The sequence below is a fragment of the Haliotis cracherodii genome, unplaced genomic scaffold (genome assembly GCF_022045235.1).
Source record: "Haliotis cracherodii isolate W230 unplaced genomic scaffold, xgHalCrac1.p SCAF_30, whole genome shotgun sequence".
Taxonomy (NCBI): domain Eukaryota; kingdom Metazoa; phylum Mollusca; class Gastropoda; order Lepetellida; family Haliotidae; genus Haliotis; species Haliotis cracherodii.
Window position 1 is genome coordinate 2,969,662 of NW_027266287.1, and position 24,390 is coordinate 2,994,051.

Consider the following 24,390-nt stretch of genomic DNA (forward strand, 5'->3'; position numbering starts at 1 on the left):
ACCAGAGTCACCGCTAGTTTTAATGGACATGTAGACATCCTTTCCATCAAACAGATTTTTGTGGCTTTTCCTTTGCGTGTCAATCACTTTTCAATGTTTAATTTCCCGCAAAAACTATCGTTATGAACAGAACTGGTCGTCAAGTTGTTGATGTCGGCAATCCAACAGCTGGTGTGTTACCTTCAGACTGAGGAGCGTAGCAAATTAAATGAATATCATGGGGGGTGATTTGAACTCGCGAGAACAACAGGAATGGATCCAGGTGTTAGTGTAGGTTTACCTGGAGATATAGATTATGGACTCGAGCAACCGTAAAGGTCACGGCTTTGATCCATGTGGAGAACTTCACACGGACTGAAGGCTTCTTGTATAAATACGAAATAGAACAATCCTTAGCCTGCGGGGGGTTTTCAGGAATCGCACTTTAAAAAACATGGTTTTCCCACTAGCTGTATTCGTGATTGTTGGTGAGTAAGTTTCAAAAATATCTTACCTATTTCGAAATCATGTCAGTGGTAATCGTAATATCTTCACTGAATTGTTGGGTGCGTGAGTTTTTATATTTCAACTTTGATCATTATTTCGGTTATATACTTATGCATGTCATCGATCCCAATTGCGTGTATCGATGCTCATGATATTAATCACTGGACTGTCTTGTCCAGACTCGATTATGTACAGACCGCCGTCATATAGCTGGAATATTTCTGAGTGCGGCGTTATACAACAAACAAACCAAAACCATCCCAACCCTGTCCTCATCCTCCCTTCTCGTTAGCCTCCCCACTCCCTCCCCGTTCCCAAGGTGGACATCCTTATAACACATGTTATTATTGTTCAGGTCTAATCCAGGGCATTGTATGCCCGGGCCCCCCAGGTCACGAGGTCTCATGCTATCACTGCGAACACAAGGATCACTTTCCAGACTGTCTTAATAGACCTCATGTTTGCCATCCTGACGAGGTGAGTAATCGGCACTACTGGCGACCATTAAATCAAGTTATCCGCCTGATATATTCCATATGTTTTATCCTTGCTCAGTTCTGCAGTTCAAAACAGGCAGATTGGCAGTTGTTATGTGCCAGAATAATGTGCACGTTTATTTCTGATGCATGTGTGATTGTTAGTACCTGTTAATTGAAGCTCTCGCCAAAAAGAGTGACTGCCCTCCGTTGTTTATAGTCCAAGCTCTACACAGGGCTTGAAATCTTCATTACGCTCCCGGATATATAGAGAGCTCCGCTGTGAGGAGTCTATGCCAGGGTTTTACCGTTATACAGATCGAGAGAGCTGTTGGTATGGCGCAACAAGGAGCCACGCATGCCGCCATTGCAAGACCGTTGCGACGCACCCGTGTCACCATTTCTAGATCAATGCACGTTTACAACAGACAGGACAGACATCAGAGAGGCGTAGTAGCAGGGGACCCGGGTGACCACACCCCTGACGTCCTACATCCGGACCATCTCCGAAACCGCTTCTTTGCACCGACGGCAACGGCAGCGAGCCTCAGCGCCACAGGGTCAGTCGACAGACAGTGTAAGGAGATTAAGCGAATGTAGTTTTACTGCAAGTCAACCCTACTGTGGAGTGATGTTAACACGTCAAAACCCACGTAACAGATTGATATGGTCCAGGCGAATTAGACGTTGGCAAGATGCGAGACTGGGGACGCGTTATGTTCTCCGACGAGAGAAGATATCGCTTGTACAGAAATGGTGGTCGTTGGCCAGTACACAGTCGGGTTGGTGAACGTTTAGAGCCAAATTGTGTTCAAAACGTCAGTATTTGGAGACGGTAACGTCTCGTCTGGGGATGTATATGTCGTGATGTCAGAACGAGGGTCGTCATTATTCAGGCAAACCCAAATGCCCAGAGATATAGGATGAAGTTTTGAGACCCGTAACCATTCATTCAGCAACAGTCACGTGGCATTGTCTTCCAGCAAGACAATTTGGGACCGCTTCCGCCATTCTCAGACAGGACTTTCTGAACTACGCGAACATTCACGTTTTACCCAGGACAGCATATTTTTTTTCTGATATGAACCCATTGAACATTTACGGGATCACCTTGTCCGACAGATCAGAAGATGACCAGCGGCACCAATCAACCATCAATATCTGGAACGATGTCTCTTTGAGGAATGGCAGCGGATTACCCCAAATGTCATCATATCCGACGTTGACGTCATCGATGCATCGTCATGTCCAGGGCCCACTTGCACAAAGCGATCTTAACTACGACTATTCTAAGCCTATGTTAAAGTATGGGAGTTATGATCATCCTAGCGCTAAGATCGCTTTGTGCAAGTGGGCCCAGGCGTCCATTGCTGTACAAGGTGGACATACTCGGTATTAAAATGGTTTAGAATGTGCTTTAGAGATTTTGAAGTCATGCTGAACAAGTGTTGTGACAGTGCTATTGCGAAACTTGTCCTTTTTCACCCCCATATGTCTTTGTGTTTCAATAAGTCGTAAGTCTTTTGGACAACACGAGCAGCTTCACAGATTATGTTAAAACACGGCTCTATTAAAGTATATACATATTGACTTTCTACATACGTTTGTTTTTCTTTCATAGTCTTTCAGACTCTTGGAATGCTTTCACATGGACACTTATTTATTTATAATTATAGCCATTTTTCTTCAATCTTACATTTTCTGATTTCTCAAAATGTGTTTGTTGCCGCAGTTTTTAAAGAACGTTTCTCCAAATTTTGTATGACATATTCATCCGACATGATCACCTCAAAGCCAGCGTGACCCGATCAGTTAAGGCACAGAAAGTTGTTGAGCATAGTTGTTGAATCCGTCGAGAGTGTCTTCGAATCCCAGTTCTGACGTCACCCGTAACGGGATGTCCTCAGATCTTTGTTTAGCGATAGCGATAACTAAGATTTGATTTTGAGATTGAATATTTATTTGGAATACGGGAACACTGTTTATCTCGAATACTGGTATATTGTTTAATTCGAACTCACTCACTTGAATGCCAAAAAGATCGAGACCATTCCTCACTCAAAACAGATAATTCCTTAGATTTGAAACTTGCGTGTTGTTCTGTGACAATTTAATAATTAACGAATATCAAGTTAACATTCCAGCATTAGCTGTATCTACAATGTATCAATTACATCGACAAATATGGATATAAAATTCTAAGTAAGGCTGCGTTCACACAGTGCCGATTATTGCTCCCGTTTGAGATCAGACAGCGTTACGACATGAAAAGTGAAAAAATGGATTACTATCCTCAATGATCTGGAATGTCCTATCATTGTCTGAACGCAGTCGTATGCGCTCGTAACAGAGTCCTACGGATCGGGAAAGGTCCAGAGAGGTCGGCCAAGCACTCCCGACAATATGGTGCGTCCCGTAACATTCGGGAAACTCAGCCGATTTTGTCTAGTCGGATTACAATCGTGACTATGTCGTGATAGATTCTGCTGTATTGGATGAAAATCGTAATAATGCCCTGTGTTGTCTGAACGGTGACCTGTGGATCGGAAGGCTTTCGTGATGAACGGGCCTGATTTGGAGAAATTGTCCATTGCTGTTTCTTGTCGATTGAGTCCAGTTTGCTTCCAGATCTTGCCGAATGCGAACCGTCTTTGTCGGTTCACTGTCCGGTCACTGTCTGATCTCTGTCAGGTCGCATTCGGGAGAATCCGGATGCGGTCGGGACAGATTCGGTTGTTTTTGACCATGCGGAAGATACAAATCGGATCAGATTCGGATTGAGAACAGGAGAATCGGGACGCTTCCTGAACAATATCTGATTGCTGCCGTGATTACATAAATGTTTTTACAAATATTTGAATTTCCCCCCACGAATCACAGGATCAGACTTTTGACAATTTTTAATCGGTAATGGTCCTATCAAGGATGGCGGTCAAAATCCTGACTGTGTGATTGAACCCTAAGCTGACCTCGTCACCTGAACAGTTGACCTTTTCAATCGTGACTTCGCCACTCCTATCGATATCAATTGTCAGGTCACACGATGAGATAAACATTTTGTTTGACCGTTTTGAAGACAAAAACTATTCTTTTTACTCGACTATAAGAAATTAATATTTTATCTCCAACTGTGTGACAACTTTGTTGATTTCTTTGCAGGTGTGCGAGGTATTGTATGGGGGCCATGAAACCGTCGTCAGATGCGCGAAGGAACACGTAAGATGTTAACTATTTTCACGTAGGCCGCCTCCGTGGTCTAGTGGTAGAGCATCCGCCGCGTCATACGAAACGAGGGCACCTGTTGGTTCCCGGCCTGGCACTCGGCATTAAGGTGCTAAGACAAGGAGTAGTCGACTCGGAGTCAGTATACTGAATGGGGTATTCATGTTAAAATGCGGCATGGTACCTCAGTGGGTAAACACAATAAAATCGGCATTAGTCCGGTCTAGTACAGGCAGCTACACACGGACACACAGACACCGACACACAGACACACGCGCACGCACACGCACGCGCACGCACACACACACACACACACACACACACACACACACACACACACACACCATGCACGTCGCTATTTAAGTGCAATAATCTCATTGGGCTAACACTATTAAATTGGCATTAGTCTGGTCCAGTACAAGCAGACACACACACACACACACACACACACACACACACACACACACACACCATGCACGTCGCTATTTAAGTGCAATAATCTCATTGGGCTAACACTATTAAATTGGCATTAGTCTGGTCCAGTACAAGCAGCCACACACACACACACACACACACACACACACACCATGCACGTCGTTATATAAGTGCAATACTCTTGGACGCGACATTGATCCCAATTTCACCTCACCTCACATCTTCATGTAACTGCCACCTCTACCACATTTCTGTAAACAGGTTCGAACACAGATTCGCGTGTTTAAAATGGCACAAATATTAGTTTGTCAATGCACATACGACAAGCCTTTTTGCTGGATTAGAAGCTTCTGCAATTTTGCCAGTCACTGTGGCGGACGCCAAACGCAACACACACGAATTCGGATACATTGACACCATCTTCCCGAGGCAAGAGAGTTAACTGACTTTAAAAGCCCTGGGCACCGTTCCACGAAGCGATCTTAGCGCTACGACTATCGTAAGCCAGTGTTAAAGTATGGGAGTTACAATCACCTTAGCGCTAAGATGGCTTTGTGGAACGGCGCCCTGGACTTTTATAGTTAGTTAACTCTCCTGCCTCGGCAAGATGCATTTACACGTGATTTACAGGAGTATGATCTTGAAATATCACTAGTTAAAACGAACAATTGCAATCGGAGTGATGTTTTTTGTATTATTACTACACAAACACACGTCTCTACGAGTAGTGAACGGCATCCGTCCATCAATGCAAGTTAAGAAACGTGACAGGGGAAAATTTGACTTTAGTTCAATCAATTCATTGCAGTACGTTTAGAACCGGGACCTTAGTGCAAACAGGCGTTTATGCAAAATATTTAAAATAGTATTTACGACTTGATGTGCAAAACAAGTAATAGCCTGATTTTATGATAATATTTGGATCTGGCGATGATGAAATGCATGTTCTCACAGTTTAGGACTTGACAGATGTTCACAATGCCAAATCTGCTGAAAATTATTTATAAATTTAGTTCTCCATATTTGAACGTACCCAGTCACCTGTAATCACGTGGACAAAAACGTCTTCATTATAACTTATATATGGTTACATCTAACTTCGTTAGCTCATACTGATCAAATGTTTCACTTCCATTAGGAATGTCAACATGACATTGATAAGGCGAGGGTTCACTGTGGTATTGGGGGATCACGAACCGATCACGGATGTGAGATTTGTTGTCATGACGACGCATGCGTGTCGGATCAAGTGGCGGCGCTACAGGGAGTTCCGCTTGCGTCAACGCCAGGTGAGAGATACGGCTTGTTTTGTTGTTTGCACGGTGTCATATTGGCTATTACATAGATTAAAAAAATAACAACAAAAGGCGTAGAGATAAAAAATAAAAATATACAGAGAAGAGGATTTGGATGATCCTGGCTTAGTCAGACTTGTAGGCTCATCATCAGCTCAGGGCCCTTGCCCCCTCTACACGCAGCCCAGACAGCGAATGGGACTTCTCCCAGGAAGCGATGCCTAGTCAAACCCACCCAGAACATTTCGGAGAATGTGAAGACTCCTCAACACTGTAGCCTTCTGCATTACCCAGATTGTCAGAAGGGCTGTATTCCTGGTAGAAAACCCGGGTACTCTCCCAATGTCAGTCAACAGATTGGGAGGTACCAAACCTAAGGCACCGAGAACAATGGGGAGTCGGAAAAATGGTTCATGGGATGCAAGCGTGACATTTCGAAAGCGAGGTCCGAATATTTGCCATGTTTTTCTTCAATCTTGTCAGTCACATTAGTATCAAAAGGGACAGAAAATTCAATACTATAAATGATTTCATTGGATTTATCAAATACGACAAGATCAGGTTTCTTAGCCTGGATACGTCTGAGGCTGTATACGGGCCTATTCCAAAGAATTTTGTATTTATCATTTTCCATGACGCCCTCTACATATTCTGGGTCGTACCATGGATGGACCTCTGTGTCAAAACCACAAGCATGGCGAAGACGGTAATAAAATGATTGAGCCACACCATCATGTCGTTTAAGATACTGTGTCTGTGCCGAAGCTGGGCATCCGCTCACAATGTGTTGGACAGTGTCATTAAATTAATTACATAATCTACATTTCATTTTTACATTTTGATACAAAATCAAACATTGACGGCTTTGAGTGGGAAGTGACTGGTCCTGAGCAGCAAACAGAGAGCCTTCTGTTTCATTTTCCAGGCCAGCCGACCTCATCCAAGCGAAGGATTCTGCAGGGTTGCCGACCTCCCCAACACACTGCACATAAGCTCGATGCAGTGGTCGTTCAGATAGCCTCTCCTTTAAAAACTTGATATTATTATTATTATCATTATTATTTTATAAATAGTATTACAGAGAGATATGGATCTATGCAAAAAGACAAATCAAAGAAGTGGACAACAGAATTAACTCTCAGCTACTTGCATATATCTATTTTAACGATTCTTTAGCCTGGTTTGTCGGGTAAAGCGCTCCGGCGTCAAAACACCCGGCATCAACAACGACATCTCCGTTTTCCTAGCAGCTAGGGGGGCCCGGGTGGCCCAGTCGTCTAAGGCGCCGCGATTCGCTGCGCAGAGTTGCGTCGTTTGGGCGATCCAGAAACCTATGATTGTGGGTTCGAATCCCGGTTCGCCCCGATTATGTTTCTAGGTTTGTCAGCACCATACCCGTGCTAGTGGCTTTCACCGAAGTTGTAAACGTCTGAGGCTTTCATCCCACATTAAGCTGACACGCCGCGATATAACTGGAACACTGAATAACTGAAAAGCGATGTTATATCCAACTCACCCACTCACAAGTAGCTTATTGGTTATTCTCTCATTTGTTATAATACGACGGAATATGTAAACTTTACAATCCTCAATAGATCCCGCATCAGTCAATGAAGCATTGGTGGCCCAGAGCGACAATTTGTGATACAGAGTTGCGTCCCGTAGACGTATTAAAGACTCCTTGGATTTAATCCCAGTTTCTTGGCTTGACAGCACCATACCCATGCTCGTGGGTTTCGCTAAAGTTGTTAACGCCTAAGACCTGCATCACTAGGGGCTTTCCTTCCACATCAAGATCGCACGCCGTGATACAGCTGAAGTACTGTTCAAAGTGGATTTAATCGAATTGGATTACCCACCACCCACCACCCACAACCCCCCACCCCAACCCCCACCCCCCGATATAATGTGTATGGATCGCTAATACTCAACTGTTTCTTTAAACTTTATATCAAGAAAGTGTGTTATGTTTCAGCGACTGCCCTGATGAGTTGCCCCGATCACTGTCGCCCCGACAACATCGACACATGTTTAGTTAACGCTCATATGTGCAGTTCCGGCGAGGTACGTAAAACCGTTAATATCAGTCAAATTGGTTGACCGATCGAGTTTAATATAAATTCCCGATAAAAGCACATGTGTTCTTAGCGAATCTCAAAGCTGATTATTCAGATAAAGCAAATTGACGTCATACCATTAGGTATTGAGAATAATATGACACCACTCATTGTTCGTAACGTCACGAAATAAATTTTAACGTTTTAACAGAAGAATAGACTGACTTCAATGCATTTTTTTCGGAATGACATTTTTTTTTGCAAATTCTCGAAACCGGGCTATTATCGGGGGTGCGAATGTCAGATTCGCAATGATCATGTTTCTTGGTTTGTCAGCACCCTACCGTGATCGGTGCGTTCACCAAAATGGAAATCGTCTAAGGCTAGACTTCTTCTTCATTTCGAGCTTTCTTCCCACATCAAGCTGATAAGTCCGTGAAATAACTGATATAATGTAATCGGGACGTTGAATCAAACTCACTTACTTAAAGCACAGAATGTCAGATTGTCTCTCATGAATGAATGCCAAAAGATCGAGACCATTCCTCACTGAAAACAGATTACCCCCAACGAATCGTAACTTGTTTGTTAACGCTGAAGGATATCAAGATATCATTCAACCGTTAGCTGTATCTGCTATCAATCAACTGCAATCGTAATTGTTAGGAAAGTAATTTTTCATCATAAATCCACAGAAACATCCACAGGAACTCAAGATAACTTTGTCAGTTATCATTATCAGAGACAACAGAAATCAGGACACCGTTATTCAGGGGATCCCGTGTTGCGTACGCTACGTTCGTACGTCTACAAAGAACGGGACATAATACCGTGAATCAAATTGTTAAAATAGGTCTATGTTCATTGACGGCGTTCATTATGTTCACTATTTCTATCTTTTGGACAGTTTTGTCAACTTGAAGCCGAACATGGGGAGCTGAGAGGTCATTGCAGAAGAGACATAGATCTGCGGGTAAGTAGAACAGCACACGCAGTTCTCTCTTAAAGGGAGTCTCTACTGTTTAATCATCGTCAAAACGTTGTAATAAGAGCCATGATTGACACATCTTCCCGGGGCAAGAGAGTTAACTGACTTAAAAGTCCAGCTTCCACCCTTGCCGAACTAGGCTGGAATTCCTGGGCTCGATCGTAGCGCCACCAGTGGCTATTACCAGATATGTCCCCACTAAGCCTCTCCTATTGACCAATCAGATTCCACCTCTCATTATCACTTGCGTTTGCTTCACACAAAATGGTGGCGCCCAGTCAGGACGATCTGATCGATAATGAAGATCTATATTGTGATAAAACGGGTCTTACATCGCGAAATGCATCAAATCACGCGAGCACATTGATTAAAAACATGAAAAGATCTGCTGACAACGAGTTGGTGGTGCACATGCTTTGCAAATCCTGCAATCGACCGAAATCTGCACGACGGTTTACGAACCGGATTTCGATTTCGGTGCGCGATTTTGATTGGACTATGCATAGACTCGTTAGTCCAGCCAAAATGTAACTCCATAATACCAGCCTAGTTCGGCAAGAGTGGAAACTGGACTTTTATAGTCAGTTAACTCTCTTGCCTCGGGAAGATGTGATTGACATTGGTACATTGTCTCCACTTACTCAAAGTCACCGTGTGGATTGATAATTTAAAGCATTAACGTGCCTGGTCTGTCACATTGCCATCTTTAAAAGCAATGAAAATACAGTAAACTACGTTTAAAACGAAAACGCCTATAACAAATTGACGGATATAACGAAATGTTTATAATCCTCGTGCATTAGCTGTATAAATGCTGTGTATATGCTTCTAACGAAGTACGGTTATAGCGAACTAAAATTAGTGGCCCCTTTGAGTTCGTAATAACCGTAGTTGACTGGACCCTGTTATCTAGAACGGGTAATTTTGCATATGAACAAAAGTCAAACGTAAGTAAGATATAAACAGTTTTTATAATAAAAAATAATTGTCATTATCATAATATTGTCTGGAACATATGGCCGGTCGATCGATCTTCCAGCTGAGTACTTCTGTCTGGGGAGACCTGGGATGCAGATGCTGTTTAATGAGGTTATATAAGCAGCTGTACATCCGTATCAATCGTAACCAACAGGCCACGCCCACAAATGGCATACTTTTCTGATTTGTGGTAAAAAGTGGGCGGGGCTTGTGTTGCAATATTACACTGGACGATGTCATAGATTTCGTTCTGTTGCTTCAGTTTTTCGTGTGTTAATGATAAAATAAGCAGTCTGTGAACATATTATTGTTGACATATTTATTTACAAGAATTGGCTCCAAAATGTCTTTTTGCGTTTATGAAGGTACAAATGATCACAATGGTGCCCACACAGGGTAAATCCGCTACGTGTGTATGCACACCGAATTGTACGTGTTTACATCCATAAACGCAAAAGGTATTTAAGCCCATTTGGAAATATACATAGAGGGTATCACGCGAGCGTTTTGGGGGATGGTAAATATAATGTATTAGGAATAAACATTGTATTAAGCGAGCCTTGCCGACAAAATGAAATAAGGTAACAATTCGAACATATTTCGGCCAAATCCAACTGTCTTAATTGTGGAAAAGGCTCCAACACGCAGAGCTCTACAAGTCCAGATATGGAAACTGATCCCGCTTGTCTTGTGCCCTCGCAACACTGTTTTGCAATTTGTATCTCCAATTGAAAGTTGCCAAACTTTGTAAAATGCTTTAGCTGCGTCACTGTTAGACGCCGATTTTCAGTTTATTAGACTATCTTCTTTTGATAATGATAGAAATTATCCCAGTAGTTTCTCCAGATTCCCGATGGTTAATTCTGACTCGATGGCTGAATGACGCCATTTTTGTTTACAAACACTGAAAGTAGTCCCTATTCGCATCTTTATCCGCATATGAACCAAGCCCTTATCGTTTTCGTCCTTTGGGTTTATCCTGCCGAGAGACCTACCCATTATATGATAAACACATTAACATGCACCTATATAATTAATTTATTTTATACAGGAAGTGTACATACTTGTTCGTCACTCATATATCATAGACAATAATGTCTTAATTTACAACAAAGTCGATTGTGTAAAGCTATTCTTTTCTTCCAGTGTTAGACACGGGTAAAATATCTATGACAACAAGCTACTTTATCTCACTTCTTCAGAGATGCTTGGCCACTTCCTATGATGAAAACACTGCGGTATGCAGCGAGGGTGACCTTTCCTTGGTTCAAGGACATCACAAGTGTACATACTGTTGTTTGGACAGCAACTGTGGCGTGGCTCCTTTTTTTAACACTTCCACTGGTGAGTATACCATAGTCTGCATGTGTTTATACTATACATCAATATCCTTCATTGTAAGGGGAAAGGGAAATGAATGCAAGATGTGCTGCAATCTGCATGATTGCAATGCATTGGAAGGGGAAAGGAAACTGATTGCGAGAGAGAGAGAGAGACAGACAGACAGACAGACAGACAGAGACACAGAGAGAGGAAGGGAGACAGAGTAACAGAAGGAGAGGGACGGAGAGGGAGAGAGGCAGAGAAACAGAGAGAGGAGAGAGAGAGAAAGGGAGAGGCAGAGAGAGAATCAGAGAGAGAGAAAGAAAGGGAGACAGAGAAACAGAGGGAGAAGGAAGGAGAGGGAGAGAGGCAGAGAAACAGAGAGAGGGAGAGAGAAAGGGAGAGGCAGGGAGAGAATCAGAGGGAGAGAGAGTGAGAGAGAAAAAGAGAGAGAGATAGAAAAACAGAGGGAGAAGGACGGAGAGGGAGAGAGGCAGAGAAATAGAGGGAGAGACAGAGACACAGAGAGAGGAAGGGAGGCAGAGAAACAGAGAGAGGGAGAGAGAAAGGGAGAGGCAGGGAGAGAATCAGAGAGAGAGAGAAAGAGAGACAGTGAGGCAGAGAAACAGGGAGAGAGTGAGAGGGAGAGAGGCAGAGAAACAAAGAGAGAGAGAGAGAGAGAGAGAGAGAGAGAGAACATTGCACCATTGCAGGTTCAGTTTCACAATTTAACGACGCAGTCCCATTTCCTTTGAGTGTTATTGAGAATTCGATGTCCGGAAATTTGTAGCTTTCGAAACCGCAACTCTGAAATCACATAACATTTCCCCCCAAAATACGACTGGTGCATGTCCACAAGAACTGTGGCTGGTACCTGTCGAGTAACAGCTCCAGTACCCGGGTTTCAATCCTGCCCATTCGAACCAACGTTCAGCGGATCCTGGCTCAGTTAGAGGGACGCTACTCTACACAGCGACCTGTCCACTCGTGCCCACTCATGTCCTTCAGGTTGGGAGTAGAGGTACGGTGGCCCTGTTGTCTAAGGTGACCCATGTCGCTGTGCAGAGGTGCGTCCCCAAGGGTACCAGAAACCTGTGATCGTGGGTTGAAATCATGGTTAACTCTGTTTCTATTAGACCACCTCCGTGGTCCTGTGGTAGTGCGTCCGCCCGGAGGGGAAGGTCCGGAGTTCGATCCTTGGCCGCGTCATACCAAAAGACGTTAAAAGATGGTACTTGTTATTAACCTGTCTGGCGCTCGGCATTAAGGGGCTAAAACAAGGACTGGTCGGCTCGGAGTCAGTATACTGTGTCTGCGTGGGGTATTCATGTTAAACTGCGGCATGGTATCTCAGTGAGCTAGCACTATAAATCGGCATCAGTCTGGTCTAGTACAAGCAGCCACACACCCACAAACGTGCATGCACGTCGCTATATAAGTGCAATAATCTTGACGCGACGTTAAACCCCATTTCACCTCTCCTCACCTGTTTCTATTACTGTTTCACAAAATGGTAACAGTCTGAGACTTTAATCACTTCGGACTTCCTGGACACATCTTGCTGACACGCCGTGATATCAGTGAAAACCTGTAGAACCAAACTCCACTGAGTCACTTACTCTGATTGAATGTGTGTGTGTGCTTCTATCGTATCTACTAGATAACATGGGGACAACGATGGCAGCAGGAAGCACTGGTCAGTCAGGGTCTCCCATGCCAGGATCAACTCCAGCACCAAACCCTCTTCTCTACGGACAATGTGTTGATCAAATCATGGACAACGGTTGCGCCATGGCGCCGAATGTTTGCAAGGTAATTTCAGGATATCTCACCACGCTCCGTGTGGACCCGAGGGTAGAATATACCCTCAGCAAACCAAGATAGTCCATCAATATGAGATATTGGGAATTCAGAAGTATAGAGGCCTTCCACAATATAGAGAACAAGTAGCCAGATTACACTGTATTTACATCTCGAAACTCACACAACTTATACAAACAAATGTAATTAGTCCTTCATTATACGGGTGTGTTCTTAGCAAACGCATACACATTAAAAAAACATCTAAATATATATTTTCCATGACTGAATTTTTTATACTCCAGCATGCGTGATTTATAATGCTATAATGCGATACGATGTGCAGAGTTGCGTCCCGTGGGCATGCCAGAAACTTATGACTGTGGGTTCGAATCCCGGTTCGCCCCGATTATGTTTCTAGGTTTGTCAGCACCATACCCGTGCTCATGGGTTTAACCAAAGTGGTAAACGTCTGAGACCTTCATCACTTCGGGCTTTCCTCCCACATTAAGCTGACACGCCGTGATATAACTGTAATACTGTTAAAAGCGTTGTTAAACCCAACTCACTCACTCACTATAATGTTATATTAATGTATTGTGGGTCGGAAGTCTGTTACTGAATGAATTGTTTGTCTGTTTGTCCCTTCCAGAATGACTTGGGTGTCCAAGTGTGCCCCCAGACATGTGGTCTGTGTGATCTCTTGGAGTCACAATTTCATGGCAAAGCTTTATGTGAAGACCATCTCATCAACAACGAATGTGAGATATTCAAAGTAACGAAAGACATTTGCAATAACAAACTGGCCAAGTTCACCTGTCCGGACACTTGTAATATATGCGGTGAGTATGCCGTTATGGGAACTTTTAGAATAGATATGACCTTAATCGCACACGCACAGACGCACAGTCACACACACAGACGCACACACGCACACACAGAGAGGAACAGTCACACACACAGACGCACACACAAACGCACAGTCACACACACAGACGCACACACACACGCACACACACAGACGCACATACACACACGCACAGTCACACACACACACACAGACGCACAGTCACACACACAGACGCAGTCACGCACACACAGACGCTCAGTCACTCAGACCCACATGCACACAGACGCACAGTCACACACACAGACGCACTTTCACACACACACACAGACGCGCGCGCACACACACACACACACACACACACAGACGCACACACACAGTCATACACTCCAAAACACATTCTCACACTCGCACTCACGTGCTTTGGTGAAGCTTGATAATTGCCATTATGTTGTAAAAATGTATCATACCATACCAGATCGAGCTCTGTCAGTCACTGGATTGTCTGGTCCAGACTCGATTATTTACAGACCGCCGCCATATAGCTGGAACATTGCTGAGTGCGGGGTTAAACAATAAACAAACAAACAAATTGAATTAACACGAGTCTTTTGCAAATCTCTCATCAAACAGCGGTTGATTGCAATGGTGTATATATATATTATAATCTTTCTCCACACAGAGGCAGTTCTTCAGGATCTAATGAACCAAGTCATCAATGGGGATGTCCAGACAGCAAATCCATCGGCAACTCAGAAGACGGAGGAGGCGGTCACTCAACCCGTCACTGTCGCCATGACGACGGCAGCCATGGCACAAGGAACAACCGAGTCGTGTGTTGACACGCTGCAAGGAATGAGCTGTGACGCATTGAACGGCATCTGCTCCAACCCTCTCGCTCACACAGTGTGCAAGAGCTTCTGTGGACTGTGTGGTACGTACTGAAGTTAGTGAGTGAGTTAGGTTCCATGTACTGTTTGTTGATATTCGGCCAGGGACAGACCGAGGTATGACCTCGGGTTAATCACCTTCACCTATGTCAGTCGTTGCACAATTTGAGATTAATATCACTATCTGTTTTCTGCCATCCACCCCCCTTCCCCAAGAACATGTTTTCGCTTCAAATGATGAAACTACACACAAGTATATTAGCACCTTTGGCACGCCTCGCCATGTATTTAGTTTCATTAAAATGTAAAATAAATTTTGACCTGTACCATAATTATGTTCCAGTGTTTTCTCAAGTATTGTATCGTATTTTCTGTTGTTTAACGCCACACCCAGCAATATTCCAGCAATATGACGGCGGTCTGTAAATAATCGAGTCAATCCAGTGATTGACATCATAAGCATCGGTCCTCGCTGTTGAGATACGATGACACGCATCAACCAAGTCAGCGAGCCTGACCACCCGATCCCGTTAGTCGCCTCTTACGACAAGCACAGTCTTCTTTTACGGTAAGCATGGGTTGCTAAAGACCTATTCTACCCCGGATCTTCACGGATCGAAATGCTGTTCAAAGCGGACGTCAACCTAATTCACCCCCTGACCCTATTGACCCGAGTATGACCGTTGTCAGGACCACACTAGACTAACGTTAAGTCTCTTAAAATATATAATTTTGATAGACAGAAATAACTCCATTGAAATTGAAAAGGAGCCCCAGAGATAAGGGAGACTCTGAACATCAGGAAAATCTAGACTTTATTTATGGCTTTTGTATGACAGAAAGGGACTGTAAGACAGACTAGGACCACACCAGATCTTGGGGCAAACGTTTAAGACCTGCGTCAGTTCCCTATACCTTCACGCATTCCTTCCTTCCTACACATAAAGCTGACAGTTCGTGGTATACCTGAATTGGGATCCAAGCGCAATTTAAACCCGAAGCACTCACTACTGTATAATGCACACGTGTCACCCTTCTATTTTAGGAAACGGAGCTTCCTCAGCGGCCTCTACCAACAATATACAGACAGCTACAGCAGGTTTGTATTGTTTTAAGATTCTTTGGTGGTCAAATGGAGCGTCTGTACGGAGACCGCCTCCGTGGTGTAGTGGATAGAGCGTCTGTACGAAGACCGCCTCCGTGGTGTAGTGGATAGAGCGTCTGTACGGAGACCGCCTCCATGGTGTAGTGAATAGAGCGTCTGTACGGAGACCGCCTCCGTGGTGTAGTGGATAGAGCGTCTGTACGGAGACCGCCTCCGTGGTGTAGTGGATAGAGCGTCTGTACGGAGACCGCCTCCGTGGTCCAGTGGCTAGAGCGTCTGTACGGAGACCGCCTCCTTGGTCCAGTGAATAGAGCGTCTGTACAGAGACCGCCCCCATGGTGTAGTGAATAGAGCGTCTGTACGGAGACCGCCTCCGTGGTGTAGTGAAGAGAGCGCCTGTACAGAGACCGCCTCCTTTGTGTAGTGGATAGAGCGTCTGTACGGAGACCACCTCCTTGGTGTAGTGAATAGAGCGTCTGTACAGAGACCGCCTCCGTGGTGTAGTGAATAGAGCGTCTGTACGGAGACCGCCTCCGTGGTGTAGTGAATAGAGCGTCTGTACAGAGACCGCCTCCATGGTGTAGTGGATAGAGGGTCTGTACGGAGACCACCTCCTTGGTGTAGTGAATAGAGCGTCTGTACGGAGACCGCCTACGTGCTCGAGTGGATAGAGCGTCTGTACGGAGACCGCGTCCGTGGTGTAGTGGATAGAGCGTCTGTACGGAGACCGCCTCCATAGTGTAGTGGATAGAGCGTCTGTACGGAGACCACCTCCGTGGTGTAGTGAATAGAGCGTCTGTACGGAGACCGCCTACGTGCTCCAGTGGATAGAGCGTCTGTACGGAGACCGCCTACGTGCTCGAGTGGATAGAGCGTCTGTACGGAGACCGCCTCCATGGTGTAGTGGATAGAGCGTCTGTACGGAGACCGCCTCCATAGTGTTGTGGATAGAGCGTCTGTACGGAGACCACCTCCGGGGTGTAGTGAATAGAGCGTCTGTACGGAGACCGCCTACGTGCTCCAGTGGATAGAGCGTCTGTACGAAGACCACCTCCGTGGTGTAATGGATAGAGCGTCTATACGGAGACCGCCTACGTGCTCCAGTGGATAGAGCGTCTGTACGGAGACCGCCTCCGTGATGTAATGGATAGAGCGTCTGTACAGAGACCGCCTCCATGGTGTAGTGGATAGAGCGTCTGTACGGAGACCGCCTCCTTGGTGTAGTGGATAGAGCGTCTGTACGGAGACCGCCTCCATGGTGTAGTGGATAAAGCGTCCGTACGGAGACCACCTCCTTGATGTAGTGAATAGAGCGTCTGTACAGAGACCGCCTACGTGCTCGGGTGGATAGAGCGTCTGTACGGAGACCACCTCCGTGGTGTAATGGATAGAGCGTCTGTACAGAGACCGCCTCCGTGGTGTAGTGGATAGAGGGTCTGTACGGAGACCGCCTCCGTGGTGTAGTGGATAGAGCGTCTGTACAGAGGTCGCTTCCGTGGTGTAGTGGCTAGAGCGTCTGTACGGAGACCGCCTCCATGGTGTAGTGGATAGAGCGTCTGTACGGAGACCACCTCCGTGGTGTAGTGAATAGAGCGTCTGTACGGAGACCGCCTACGTGCTCCAGTGGATAGAGCGTCTGTACGGAGACCACCTCCGTGGTGTAATGGATAGAGCGTCTGTACAGAGACCGCCTCCGTGGTGTAGTGGATAGAGGGTCTGTACAGAGACCGCCTCCGTGGTGTAGTGGATAGAGCGTCTGTACGGAAACCGCCTCCATGGTGTAGCGGATAGAGCGTCTGTACGGAGACCACCTCCTTGGTGTAGTGAATAGAGCGTCTGTACGGAGACCGCCTACGTGCTCCAGTGGATAGAGCGTCTGTACGGAGACCGCCTCCGTGGTGTAGTGGATAGAGCGTCTGTACAGAGGTCGCTTCCGTGGTGTAGTGGCTAGAGCGTCTGTACGGAGACCGCCTCCATGGTGTAGTGGATAGAGCGTCTGTACGGAGACCACCTCCGTGGTGCAGTGAATAGAGCGTCTGTACGGAGACCGCCTACGTGCTCCAGTGGATAGAGCGTCTGTACGGAGACCACCTCCGTGGTGTAATGGACAGAGCGTCTGTACGGAGACCGCCTACATGCTCCAGTGGATAGAGCGTCTGTACGGAGACCACCTCCGTGGTGTAGTGGATAGAGCGTCTGTACAGAGACTGCCTCCGTGGTGTAGTGGATAGAGCGTCTATACGGAGACCGCCTCCGTGGTGTAGTGGATAGAGCGTCTGTACGGAGACCACCTCCTTGGTGTAGTGAATAGAGCGTCTGTACGGAGACCGCCTACGTGCTCGGGTGGATAGAGCGTCTGTACGGAGACCGCCTCCGTGGTGTAGTGGATAGAGCGTCTGTACAGAGACCGCCTCCGTGGTGTAGTGGATAGAGCGTCTGTACGGAGACCACCTCCGTGGTGTAGTGGATAGAGCGTCTGTACGGAGACCGCCTCCGTGGTGTAATGGATAGAGGGTCTGTACAGAGACCGCCTCCTTGGTGTAGTGGATAGAGGGTCTGTACAGAGACCGCCTCCTTGGTGTAGTGGATAGAGCGTCTGTACGGAGACCGCCTCCGTGGTGTGGTGGATAAAGCGCCTGTACGGAGACCGCCTCCGTGGTGTAGTGGCTAGAACGCCCGGAGAGTGAAAAGTTGGTGGTGCCAACCCTTGGTTGTGTCATACCAAAAGAGGTTAAAAGACGGTACTTGTTGTTACCTTGCCATGGCGCGCGTCTTTCAGGGGATGAAACAAGGACTAGCCAGCCCGGAGTCAGTTTTATGTGTCTGAGTGAGGTGCTCCAGTCAATCAGCTGCATGGTATATCTGTGAGCCAGCATGAACAACCGTCAAAAGTCCGGATTAGTACAAGCGCTCCTACCCACCCGTGAAATAATTATTAACACAACATCCACCAGATTTCACAATCACCACTAATATTTTTATAGCATTGTTTTGTCCTTAACTATTATAACGTACATATCGAGCTCAAGCGGCCGCGTACCTTAACTTTTTTTAGTTCAGGGCAAAACTATACTTTATTAAACTTCACATGGGGTAGGGCAAACTTTATTTCTTCAATAACGGTGTCGCTTAGTGAATGGAATTTTGTGCACATCGATCCATTCACTTGGAAAATAACGGCATCGCAAAGGGTATGGAATATAACGCGCATATACTCATTATTATTTAAATGTAATAAATTGTTGAGGCTGTACTTATCAATATTCCAGCACTATATTTCTGCATGAACGCTACTGAACTATTCGTGTTTTCTTGAATTCCATAGTGGGAAGGTCTTTTTTTGAAAATTACAAACAACCGAATGACTTGTTTGTGTGATTCTCAAATGTTTAAAAGGTAACCAGTTGAACGCCGTCATAAGAATCGCGACTTTCTGTTTCAGCTGTGCAGGGATGAGACGATGTACATCAAACACTGTATCACACGTGACATCGTGTCGAAAGAAAATAAACGTTTCTCTTGTTGATTTTGAGTATTTGGTATCCCGTTCGTAATTCGTTACTATAGTTACACAATCTTTAACCAATCTTTAGTTGTATATGTCAAAGGTTCTACGACGATCAGGGGCGGTCGGGTAGCCTAGTGGTTAAAGCGTTCGCACGTCACGCCGAAGACCCGGGTTCGATTCCCGACATTGCCTTATCAAAGTTTTAAAGGGGCGGTGGGGTAGTCTAGTGGTTAAAGCGTTCGCTCGTCACGACAAAGACACAGGTTCCATTCCCAACACGGGTACAATGTGTGAAGCCCATTTCTCGTGTCCCCCGCCGTGATATTGCTGGAATATTGCTAAAAGCGGCGTAAAAACATACTCACTCTACGACGATTAGCATTACACCAGCCATATCAAATTGAGCGACAGAAAGTGAGTGAGTGAGTTGGGTTTAACGCTGCTTATCACAACATTTCAGTGTATGGAATCTCGTGCACACTGGTCAGCTGACCGGGAGGGTTTAGGTTTGTCAGAGACATGCCCGAGCTGGTCGGTTTCATCAAAGTGAGTGAGTATGGTTTTACGCCGCTTTTAGCAATATTCCAGCAATATCACGGCGGGGGACGCCACAAATGGGCTTCACACATTGTACCCATGTCGGGAATCGAACCCGGGTCATCGGCGTGACGAGCGAACGCTTTAACCACGAGGCTACCCGACCGCCCCCTTTCATCAAAGTGGTAAACATCTAAGATCACACAAGTTTGGGTTTTCCTCTCACATTTGGCTCACATTGAACTCTAGTTAAAACGGTGTCAACCTCAATACTTCATAACGCTACATTATCTCTATTTTAAACTTGAAAGTTGAGGTTTGGCATCGTAGATGTGATCGCTTGAGACCATCATTTGAAAGCAAGAGTCAAAGCGACACAGGTGTCTAAACTCGTATCAACGGGACCCGTGAAGATTCCGGGGTAGAATAGGTCTTCAGCAACCCATCCTTGCTGTAAAAGGTGACTCTGCTTGTCGTAAAAGGCGACTAACGGGATCGGGAGGTCAGGCTCGCTGACTTGGTTGATCCATGTCATCGATCCCAATTGCGTGGATCGATGCTCATGTTATTAATCACTGGATTGTCTGGTCCAGACTCGATTATTTACAGATCGCCGTCATATAGCTGGAATACTGCTGAGTGCGGCGTTAAACAACCAACCAACCAACCAACCAACCAACGTATCAACGGACGAGTGGGGTGTTCGTACAAGGTCACTGTAAATATATTGCGTATTGCGTTGGCACAGGTCAGATGGAACTCACGTCACTTGAACATCGAAACCGGTAGATAACAAAACACAACCTTAGGGCTACTACTGTCGTAAGTCACTAATATAAGTAAGTCTATTTATAATAAAAGGTATGGTTACCTTAGTGCTAAGCTCGCTTTGTACAACGCCATCCAGGAAACCTTAGATTAGGTGAAGTGCGCTCTTGTGGATATATTGGACATTCATTTTTATGTTACCGTATTTTCTCTATTAGACGCCGGCCTATAATAGAAGCCGGGTCAATTGTTCAGTGCAAAAAATAGAAGCCGGGCCTCTAATAGACGCCGAGTCGATCAATTGATACAATTAATGATCCCTTTTTGGGACCTAAATTACATAATGAAGACTCCCTTTTTCTATTAATAAAAGAAAAAATAGGCGCCGCGCCCTAATTGACGCCGGATCAAAGGCTTGTCCGAAATAAGCCCGGGCGTCTAATAGAGGAAATACGGTATATTTGGCAAAATGGCCTCAAAAATATAATGAAGTTGTTCTGGGTATTTTAAGCAGACACAATGTCATCGGACAGGTTCGAATCACATCTGATGTGTTTAGAGATGGACTTGAACATAAATACACATCTTTTCCTATGTCGATTTAGAAGTTGAGTAAGCGTCTTCTTATTGCGTTTCATCATTTCTGTAAACATGTGCGTAAAATATATATTCGTGATAAATACTATATGTATCCACCTCAACATACGTTTTCTATATTAGTGTCTGTTACTAACCTTGAATTAGTGTAGGAAATTCGGCAATGTCTTGTTTCTTTTGCAAGCTCGTAACATCACACAGACAACTGGCTGCAAATGTCTTTTAACGCCGCATTATTCCAGCTATATGACGTCATCTCCTTCAGATACATGTGTGTTACAAAATAACTTTGATCCAGAAGATCAACACGGCAACTCGGCGCAAAGCCATTTTGTAGCATAAATACCTATTGGTGCAAGTACCTATACTGGCACGTGTGTGTTCCAGAAGTTAAAACAAATTCTTATTTCCGTGTGGTACCTCCAGAATCAGGAGAGAGAATATGGCCTATTTCAGTTTAAAAATATATGTAATATAAAAGTAGAAAACAAAAATATTATAAAAACAAAATTAGTAATTCGTTTTTACAACAAAGACTTCCTGAAACATTTAAGAATTGACCTTCACTTTGTGTGAGTTCATTAGAGTATGAACCTTCATAGAGTGAGGGTCAAACTGTATGAACGTCGGAGCTTTTTATATCAGTAGTTTTACCTCAAAGGACGTAGACCTTGATCTACACACAATTATATTTAGTACGTGCGACTTCATATGACAGCCATATAACAACCAGATGTATCGCGTAATAAAATAGTTCCTCAAAACGAGAGGTGACATGAGCGTATCTATGCTCAACAGGGACAACTTTTGTAGTTTCTTTAGAAGAAATGTACTCAAATAATATCCTCATTAGATGAGAAAGGTCTGTTAAGAACTACCTCAGTGAGTCAGTCACAATGACAGCGCGTCGTAATACATTTACATCAAGTACAAGACGTCAAAATGGCCGACACGATAAACGTTACGGGAGAGATTTCTGAAGTTGTTAATGAACCTGTGGCGGTTACATGTGTTAGTCATCATCATCAACTGGCCGACCATTGAAAGGTGATAGAAGATGTGTCAAACAGACACTAAAGTAAATTCATAGATTGCTGTATACGGTCACTGTCATCCCAGACACGGATTGAGTCGATACTACGATAGTTTTCTGATTATTTAGATCATTTAACCTAGAACTCAGTATTTCAGTATACCTTGAGAAACGTCAGAGAGTTTGACGCTTCTGTGTGTTTTCGTGCTTAGGAATTCCCAGGGGTTTCCCCAGTAATGTAGATGTAGTCCGTTAATGTTTTACGTCATTTAAAGAACACGGTCTCGTGTAAAATGTATGACGTCAAATTGTGTCGTTCATGCGCTCATGAACGTCAACTTCACGGTCATCTGACCGACCTCTCGTCCAATGGGAAATCCGTATATCGTGTAAACATCAAATTAAAAAAGATACTTGTTATTGTTTTCAAGGAACAAGGGGTACCAATCAGGGTAAAGTTATTAATATTTTTTCATAAATAATGTTTTTGAAAAAAAAAAATTATTAAGAAGTAGATCTGCACATTGACACATGCAGATGTTGTTAAGATTGAAACCCACAACGTTGTGAGTGCATTTGTTTCAACCATAAACCACACTTCTCACTGTCCAAAAATGCTAATACCTCTCTACATGGAAACTGAGTAACCGTTTTCTGCATAGCCATATGTTTTAGGCCTGTCCCCGTCCTTCTCGACAGGCAGGCAGACGGACCCGCTACACGGAAAGAGAGAACGTTTCACCGCAGGTCGAATAGACCTCGTCTGGTTCCCTGCCTTCACGGGGCGGTCGGGTAGCCTAGTGGTTAAAGCGTTCGATCGTCACGCCGAAGACCCGGGTTCGAGTCCCGACATGGGTACAATGTGTGAAGCCAATTTCTGGTTCCCCCCCACCCCCCCCCCCCCCCCCCACACCCGTGATATTGCTGGAATATTGCTAAAAGCGGCGTAAAAACCACACTAACTCACTCACTCACCCAAAAACATACACCCACCCACCCACCCAAACACTCACCCACTCATCCACTCACTCACTCACTCACTCACCCTGCCATTCACCTCCTTCGGGCTGCGTAAACCAGTCGATGACAGAGTGCCATCCCTCTTATGATAGCACCGAGTAACACAAATGTATTAAGTTTAATAATTTACAGTTAGGAATGTTTTAAAAAATATGTTTAATATTATTTATGTATTTCGTATGTACGCTTATCCTAATACATGTGAGAACAAACAAATTACTCTTAAAATTATGTTTACATCTTTCCAAGTTTTCATCCCTATGTAACGTTCTCAAGCCAAACACAAAGTAACCACGGCAACTGCCCTCGTGCAATAAGGATTGGATTCCACTGATTGACCAATCAGAATCGACAATATTTCTACAGCCATGGCGGACATAAAATCCATTTCTTAAGCTAACGAGGTTCCATTAATTGTTTATTCATAGTTGCCAAAATCACAACAAAAAAAGTTGACACAGCAAAAAATATAAATGAATAAATCGTATTTTTGAATGAACTGAAATTCTGGAAACCTGGTGTCGTATTTGGAGGTCTCGCCATTTTGTATGTTTGATATGATATGGATGTCATGCAAAGGATAGTTGCAAGTATAATTTGTTGCGTTTCAGTTTAATGAGTACACGTAGCACTCTGCATTAGATACAAACACAAAACTCCATTTGGACACAAACTTTACCGAAATTTATTTGTACATACCATGAATGTTCGAAATTGATATGTCGTCCATCTCACGGCGGAGGGTCAAGAATGGGCTTCACGTTTAGTGCCAATACAATGAATGGAACCCGATCTCGTGCCCAGCCAACTCTGAAACCAATAGACAACCTTCAAAATGAGCAGTAGTCGCAGGTTTTAAAGTTAGCCATCGATTGGTCATCTCACGAACTGCTTATTTGGGTGACGAGTTGGGTTACAATATCACAGGGCACATCAATGATTTCCCGAATAAAGAATTTACTTCGCGTGATAGGTTCAGTCACAATGATGTCCAGAAATATAATTCTATTGTGGTTTATTTATAT

At 44.6% G+C, this 24,390-nt stretch overlaps 1 protein-coding gene across 1 annotated transcript in view; it reads left to right on the plus strand.

Annotated features, from left to right (window-relative positions):
* Window positions 1-433: 433 nt before the first annotated feature.
* The window catches only part of LOC139476966 (uncharacterized), a 40,557-nt gene continuing 16,600 nt past the window's right edge, over window positions 434-24,390 (plus strand). The window contains exons 1-11 of the mRNA XM_071259514.1: window positions 434-467; window positions 842-963; window positions 4,122-4,178; window positions 5,758-5,908; window positions 7,890-7,978; window positions 8,879-8,944; window positions 11,140-11,281; window positions 12,921-13,072; window positions 13,713-13,902; window positions 14,590-14,841; window positions 15,843-15,896. Of these exons, the coding sequence (XP_071115615.1) occupies window positions 434-467; window positions 842-963; window positions 4,122-4,178; window positions 5,758-5,908; window positions 7,890-7,978; window positions 8,879-8,944; window positions 11,140-11,281; window positions 12,921-13,072; window positions 13,713-13,902; window positions 14,590-14,841; window positions 15,843-15,896 (1,309 nt within the window). The remainder of the gene's footprint in view (window positions 468-841; window positions 964-4,121; window positions 4,179-5,757; window positions 5,909-7,889; window positions 7,979-8,878; window positions 8,945-11,139; window positions 11,282-12,920; window positions 13,073-13,712; window positions 13,903-14,589; window positions 14,842-15,842; window positions 15,897-24,390) is intronic.